The 8,207-nt window shown below is 39.0% G+C and overlaps 1 protein-coding gene across 1 annotated transcript; it reads right to left on the bottom strand.

Annotated features, from left to right (window-relative positions):
- Nucleotides 1-585: 585 nt before the first annotated feature.
- LOC109154654 (uncharacterized mitochondrial protein AtMg00810-like) lies at nucleotides 586-1,746 on the bottom strand. The gene has a single exon (XM_019302413.1). The coding sequence runs from the start codon at nucleotides 1,744-1,746 to the stop codon at nucleotides 586-588; it is 1,161 nt and encodes a 386-aa protein (XP_019157958.1).
- Nucleotides 1,747-8,207: the final 6,461 nt, after the last annotated feature.

Raw genomic sequence — 8,207 nt, forward strand, 5'->3', positions numbered from 1 at the left:
AGGAATTTGGCGAGAAGTTAAAATTTCAGGATTTTGTTATTATATATAGTATAGATGTACAAAGGCAATTGTATTACACTATTTAAAAATTTTAGAATAGAATTTTTACCCTGAATTATTGTACGAATGGGAAAGTAGAAATCAATATATTTTATTGGTAAGAGAATTTTTTTAGGAATTGGGCGGGAAGTTAAAATTCCATGATTTTGTTATTATATATAGTATAGATGTACAATGGGAATTGTATTACACTATTTTGGAATAGAATTTTTGCCAAGAATTATTGCACGAATGGAAAGTAGAAATCAATATATTTTATTGGGAAGAGAGATTTGTTAGGAACTGGACGGGATGTTATAATTTCAGGATTTTGTTATTATATATAGTATAGATGTACAAAGGGATTAGAAAGATAATTCATTCAATTCAAACAGAAAACAATCACACGTGAGTATATCTAATCTCACCACTAAACACTCCTGACTAATAGGCTAGAAATAGAAGACTAATTCTAGGACCACAGAAATACAAACTATGTTACATATAATTTACTAATAATAATATCAGTAACACTAATGCACCCCCTCAAGCACAAGATTGATGATCTACAATATTGAGCTTGTCTCGTAGAGCTGTAAACCGGGGTCCAGGTAGTGGTTTAGTGAGTACATCGGCTAGCTGATCCTTGGTGGAGACGAAGTTGACCATGAAGTCGCCGGAGGCTACCTTGTCATGAACAAAGTGGTAATCTATCTCAACATGCTTCGTCCGTGCGTGAAACACAGGGTTAGCGCATAAGTATGTAGCGCCGAGGTTGTCACACCATAAGTTGGAGGGACGCCCAGTGTGCAACCCAAGTTCCCGCAATAGAGAGACCATCCAGGTGACTTCAGCTGCAACATCAGCTACGGCTTTATATTCCGCCTCAGTGGAGGAGCGAGCAACAGTGCGTTGCTTTCGAGAGAGCCAGGAAATAAGATTACTCCCGAGAAAGACGGCATAGCCACTGGTGCTTTTCCTGTCGACCGGACACCCAGCCCAGTCAGAGTCGCAGTAGGCGTGGATGTTAGTTGAAGCGGAAGGAGAGAGTCGAAGACCGTAGTTAAGAGTGCCCTTGATATACCGTAACACACGTTTCACCATTACCCAGTGGTCGTCAGTAGGGGAGTGCATGAACTGACATAGGCGGTTGACAGCATACGCGAGGTCTGGCCGAGTGATAGTCAGGTACTGCAGTGCCCCAACAATGCGCCGATATTGCGTAGGATTCTCAAAAGGCTGATCAGACGGAGTGACAGCTTGAGTGACAGACGCTGGGGTAGTAAGGGATTTGCAGTCCGTCATCCCAGACCGTTGAAGTAAGTCTACCATGTACCTATGCTGTGACAAAATCATCCCGCCATTAGACGGTACTGTCTCGATGCCCAAGAAGAACCCCGGAGTGCTGAGATATCTAATCTTGAACGCTGATGCAAGGCGACGTAGTAAGGACTCAACTAGGGCGGCGTCACTCCCCATCATGATGATGTCATCCACATAGACGAGTAGAAATACTTTAGAGACACCCGCCGAGTGGTAAAATAATGAGACATCAGTCTTGGACGAAGAAAAACCTGCAGTCAGTAAAAAATCGTGAAGTCTTTTGAACCAGGCCCTTGGAGCTTGTTTAAGCCCATATAGAGACCGCTGCAAAAGACAGACATGATCAGGGTGTGTCGGATCTTCATATCCTGGTGGTTGTTTCATGTATACTGTCTCGGCTAAATGGCCATTAAGGAAGGCGTTATGGACATCCAGCTGGCGAAGAGTCTACTTGTTCGAGACAGCTAAAGTAAACAGGATGCGGACAGTCGTGGGTTTGACAACCAGACTGAATGTGTCAAAGAAGTCCTCCCCTGCTACTTGATTGAAGCCTTTGGCTACCAAACGAGCTTTATAGCGATCAATCGAGCCATCGGCAGTCCGTTTTGTACGGAAGACCCATTTGCACCCAATAATGTTCATGGTTGGGTCTGGGGGGACTAATCGCCACGTGTTGTTGTGAAGAAGAGCGTTGAACTCTTGATCCATTGCGTCACGCCACTGTGGATGGCCTACAGCTTGGGAGTAGCACGTTGGATCAGTTGTTGCTGTTAAAGCCTGAAACTCTTCATTAGTGCCCCGAGTCATACGCCGGAGGCGCATAGCCAGAGGTTGAACAGTGGTTCGTTTCCGGGCCCGTCTAGGTGCACTTGGCTCAATGGCCAACAAAGGTGCTTCTTGGGCCAACGGGATTGGTTCAGGGTCCGGAGTTGGCGCAAGCTGGCAAGATTGCACCGGTGATACGGGAGCTGATGCCCAAGGTAGAGATGCTGGTGTAGATTCCTGGGCCTGCACAGAACCTGTTGCAAAGGGAAACACATTATCGTCAAACCGCACATGGCAACAGATATAGGTTTTCCCACTGATTGGATCCATGCATCTGTATCCCCTATAGGACGGTGGGTAACCTAGGAAGACACATGGGGTGGAACGATACTCCATCTTGTGCCGATTATAAGGCCGTAGATGGGGGTAACATTGACACCCGAAGACACGAAGGAATTGGTACGGTGGTGATTTTTTGTAGAGGCGATAGTATGGACTTTCAAACTTTAAGACCGAGGTGGGAAGGTAGTTAATTAAACAGGTGGCAGTTTCAAAAGCATAGTCCCAATATTCTTGTGGGACGGAGCTTTGAGCAAGAAGAGCTAAACCCATTTCGACAATGTGTCTGTTATGGCGCTCAACTCTTCCGTTTTGTTCATGCGTATACGCACAAGACTGCCGGTGTTCAATTCCCAAGGATTGGAAGGTTGTGTGTAATTTTCTGTATTCACCCCCTAAATCTGATTGGATTGACTTGATAGAGCGCGAAAACTGCCGCTCTACCAACAAATGAAACGAGTCAAAAATTTTATAGATATCTGATTTTACCCGTAATGGATAAAACCAGGTAAATCGTGTGAAGTCATCAACAAATAGCAGAAAATAACGATAGCCACTAGTTGACACTACAGGAGCGGGGCCCCAGATATCGGTAAATAATAGATCTAATACATTTTGACTATTATTCTCAACACTATCTAATTTGAAACGGGAAGACTTGCCGAGATGGAAAGCCGTGCACGACCCCAACTCTTTGGAATTATTTGCTTGAACGGAGCAACTTTGAAGAATTTTGTTTTGGACCACACTATGCGGGTGACCAAGCCTGCGATGCCACACAGCCGGCGTAGCATGAGAACTCATAAACGCAAAATGGGAACGAGACACAGGCAACTTGTATAGACCGCCCGCGGTTGGACCTTTAAGAAGTGTGACCTTGGTTTTGGAATCCTTCACAAAAAAACAATGACCATGAAATTCAAAATATACATGATTATCATTAGCAAATTTTTGGACAGAAAGCAATGGGACAGTTAAATTAGGGACGTGCAACACATTTGACATGAGTAAGTGTTTTGACACGGATGGAATAGACGCATGACCAATCCGCGAGATAGTCAAACCTGTACCGTTTCCAACCCGGAGCGTGTCCGGGCCAACATATTCCTCCGTATTACTCAGCATGCCAGCGTCCGGTGTAGCGTGAGCGGTGGCTTCGTATCCGGATACCACGAATCTGCCGGAGCGGTGATGGTGCCGGCCGGATTACCCGAAACAGCAACATTGGCCTGCGCCGGTGGTGGTGCGAAATACCTCTTGTAGCAGTAGAGGGCCGTGTGTCTGTGGGAGCGACATATTTGGCACTGGGGTCCTCCTCTACCGCCGCGACCATTTCTGCCGGAGTTATTACCCCGGCCACCTCGACCGCCTCTGCCGGAAGCATTGCTGCCGCGACCACCATCCGCATGCGACGAACCTGCTGCACGTCCCCGGCCTGCGTACATCGCCGAGTGAGGACCACCATCTGCAGAGCCGAAGTCGTCCGTGAGAAAAAAGTCCGCCGCCTGCAGATGATCCGCCATCTGCAGTAATGTCAGCGGTGTGGTTGCCGTGAGCGACGCCGCATAGCTCCGGTATTCCGGACGGAGGCCTCTCAGAACATATAAGTTCTGTTCACCAAGTGACAGCTGTTGACCGGCTTGCGCAAAAGCCTCGACAAGAAGCTCCGCACGCCCGAGAAATTCCGTCGAGGAAGAGTTGCCTTGCCGCATAGTCTAAAACTGATTGAGAAGACTGAGACACCGGGCTTGGGTGTTCGAACCAAGAGCCGAACAGATGGAGCGCCAGACCTCCGCAGCTGTGTTCCGGCCTACAGCTAGATGAAGGACTTCATCAGACATTGCCGAGATGAGGAGGGAAAGGATCGATTGATCCTGTTGAACCCATATTTTGTACGCCGGATTGGGAATCGGATCAGCGGAGGAAGCATCGGAGCCCGACTCTCCGGATGGCGTGGCAGCGACAGTCGGCGGCGGGCACGGGGTGGAGCCATCTACGTACCCGAGGAGATCCTGGCCGCGAAGGAACGGGAGAAGCTGTGCTCGTCAACTTCATTGAGATGAAGTGGTGTGCGCCATTAAGGGGGTTGTTGCCGGATGAGGGTGGTGCACCGCCGGCGGAGGAGGGCCTATCGGAGGATCGGTCAGACATTGTCGTCGGAAAACAAAAGGAAACGGGAAAAGGGGTTTGTTTGCGAAAGGGAAGCGGTCAGTTGGATCGATTAGGCTGATACCAGATTATAAAGATAATTCATTCAATTCAAACAGAAAACAATTACACGTGAGTATATCTAATCTCACCACTAAACATTCCGGACTAACAGACTAGAAATAGAAGACTAATTCTAGGACCACAGAAATACAAACTATGTTACATATAATTAACTAATAATAATAACAGTAACACTAATAAAAGGGAATTGTATTACACTATTTTAAAATTTTAGAATAGATTTTTTACGCAGAATTATTGTACGAATGGGAAAGTAGAAATCAATATATTTTATTGGGAAGAGAGATTTTTTTAGGAATTGGGCGGGAAGTTAAAATTCCAGGATTTTGTTATTATATATAGTATAGATGTACAAAGGGAACTGTATTACACTATTTTAGAATAAAATTTTTACCCCGAATTATTGTACAAATGGAAAGTAGAAATCAATATATTTTATTGGGATGAGAGGTTTGTTCGGAATTGGGCGGAAAGTTAAAATTCCAGGATTTTGTTATTATATATAGTATAGATGTACAAAGGGAATTGTATTACACTATTTTAAAATTTTAGAATAGAATTTTTACCCAGAATTATTGTACGAATGGGAAAGTAGAAATCAATATATTTTATTGGGAAGAGATATTTTTTATGAATTGGGCGGGAAGTTAAAATTCCTGGATTTTGTTATTATATATAGTATAGATGTACAAAGGTAATTGTATTACACTATTTTAGAATAGAATTTTTACGTTGAATTATTATACGAATGAGAATGTAGAAATCAATATATTTTATTGGGAAGAGAGATTTTTTAAGAATTGGGCGGGAAGTTAAAGTATCAGGATTTTGTTATTAATTATATATATACTAGTATTTTCACCCGTGCGCTGCACGTAATGGAATTGTTGTAATATATTAAGAATATTTAAATCGATATATAATTATTTAAGAGTTAATTTCACCAGAGGTCGCTTATCTCCTGACAATTCCAAATTTAATCCTAGACTATAGTTATTAATTATTATGATTTATTCTATGTTATAATTCTTACGTTAATATTCTTACTATTATTATTAACACTTAATTACTTTTAGATATTATTATTACCACTTATATTATTATTATTATTATATTATTATTATTAGTTTCTTTTCAAGTTCTGTTAGTATATAATGACCGTGAGGCACAATAATAATATAACCATGATTAAATATTCTTGTATTGTATTTCGTGAGTCACAATAATAATATAACAATAATTAAATATTCTTCAATTCTATATTCTTCTACGATTTCTATTACCATCATTAATTATTCCCTAATTTCCCATAATTAAATAATTTGACAAATTATAAAGAGAGATTATTAAATAATACACGGGACATTTTTTTAATTAAAAATTTTAAAAATTTATTAATAAAACATAAGGTTCTCATAGTTTTTCTCGAAAAAATACGCGATTTCAAAAAAACATTTGTTCAAAATGGACAACCGAGTCAAAAGTTATGCCTTGCCAAACTTTTGACAGTTTACAATCTAAAATAAAATTAATCGCCGGTTAGCCGGCGAAGCGGCCGCGGAGGAGGCCGATTCCGAACTTCCTAACCGCGGCCAGCGGCATGATAAAAAAAATTATTATTTATTATTATGGGGGTTTGGGAAATATAACCCAAAATGTATATGTGTTGTTTTTGGTTTTAACCCAGAATTATTGTACAAATAGGAAAGTAGAAATCAACATATTTTATTAGGAAGAGAGATGTTTTAGGAATTGGGCAGTAAGTTAAAATTGCAGGATTTTGTTTTTATATATAGTATAGATATAGATGTATAGACAGATAGATTACAACCCAGAATTATTGTACGAATAGGAAAGTAGAAATCAACATATTTTATTAGGAGGAGAGATTTTTTAGGCATTGGGCGGGAAGTTAAAATTGCAGGATTTTGTTTTTACTGAATTTGAGAGGTTGCTCCCACACTGCCGCTGGTGAGACTCGATCCCTGGTCATACTTTCAAAGTTTCACCTCTATGACCAGTTGAGCTACCCACGCGGACAGGATTTTGTTTTTATATATAGTATAGATAGACGTATAGACAGATAGATAGATTACAATAGGAATTGTATTACAATATTTTATAATATTAGAATAGAATCTTAACCCAGAATTATTGTACGAATAGGAAAGTAGAAATCAACATATTATATATAGTATAGATGTACAAAGGGAATTGTATTACACTATTTCAAAATTTTAGAATAGAACTTTTACCCAGAATTATTGTACTAATGGGAAAGTAGAAATCAATATATTTTATTTGGAAGAGTGCTTTTTTAGGAATTGGCCGGGAAGTTAAAATTCTATGATTTTGTTATTATATATAGTATAGATATAGATGTACAAAGGTAATTGTATTACACTATTTTAGAATAAAATTTTTACCCAAAATTATTGTACGAATGGTAAGTAGAAATCAATATATTTTATTGGAAAGAGATATTTGTTAGGAATTGGGCGAGAAGTTAAAATTCCAGGATTTTGTTATTATATATAGTATACATGTACAAAGGGAATTGTATTACACTAGTTCAAAATTTTAGAATAGAATTTTTACCGAGAATTATTGTACGAATGGAAAAGTAGACATCAATATATTTTATTGGGAAGAGAGATTTTTTAGGAATTGGCGGGAAGTTAAAATTCCAAGACTTTGTTATTATATATAGTATAGATGTACAAAGGGAATTGTATTACACTATTTTTGAATAAAATTTTTACCCAGAATTATTGTACGAATGGAAAATAGAAATCAATATATTTTATTGGGAAGAGAGATTTGATAAGAATTGGGCGGGAAGTTAAAATTCCATGATTTTGTTATTATATTTAGTATAGATGTACAAAGGGAATTGTATTACTTTATTTTGGAATAGAATTTTTACCCAGAATTATTGTACGAATGGAAAGTAGAAATCAATATATTTTATTGGGAAGAGAGATTTTTTAGGAATTGGGCAGAAAGTTAAAATTCCAGGATTTTGTTATTATATATAGTATAGATGTACAAAGGGAATTGTATTACACTATTTTAAACTTTTAGAATAGAATTTTTACGCAGAATTACTATACGAATGAGAAAGTAGAAATCAATATATTTTATTTGGAAGACAGATTTTTTAGGAATTGGGCGAGAAGTTAAAATTCCCGGATTTTTTTATTATATATAGTATAGATGTACAAAGGGAATTTGTATTACACTATTTTAGAATAAAATTTTTACCCAGAATTATTTTACGAATGGAAAGTAGAAATCAATATATTTTATTGGGAAGAGAGATTTTTATGTAATTGTGCGGAAAGTTAAAATTTCAGGATTTTGTTATTATATATAGTATAGATGTACAAAGGGAATTGTATTACACGATTTTGGAATAGAATTTTTACCCAGAATTATTGCCCGAATGGAAAGTAGAAATAAATATATTTTATTGGAAAGAGAGATTTGTTAGGAACTGGGCGGGATGT

This window comes from Ipomoea nil, unplaced genomic scaffold, assembly GCF_001879475.1.
Source record: "Ipomoea nil cultivar Tokyo-kokei standard unplaced genomic scaffold, Asagao_1.1 scaffold0114, whole genome shotgun sequence".
In the NCBI taxonomy this organism is placed as follows: Eukaryota; Viridiplantae; Streptophyta; class Magnoliopsida; order Solanales; family Convolvulaceae; genus Ipomoea; species Ipomoea nil.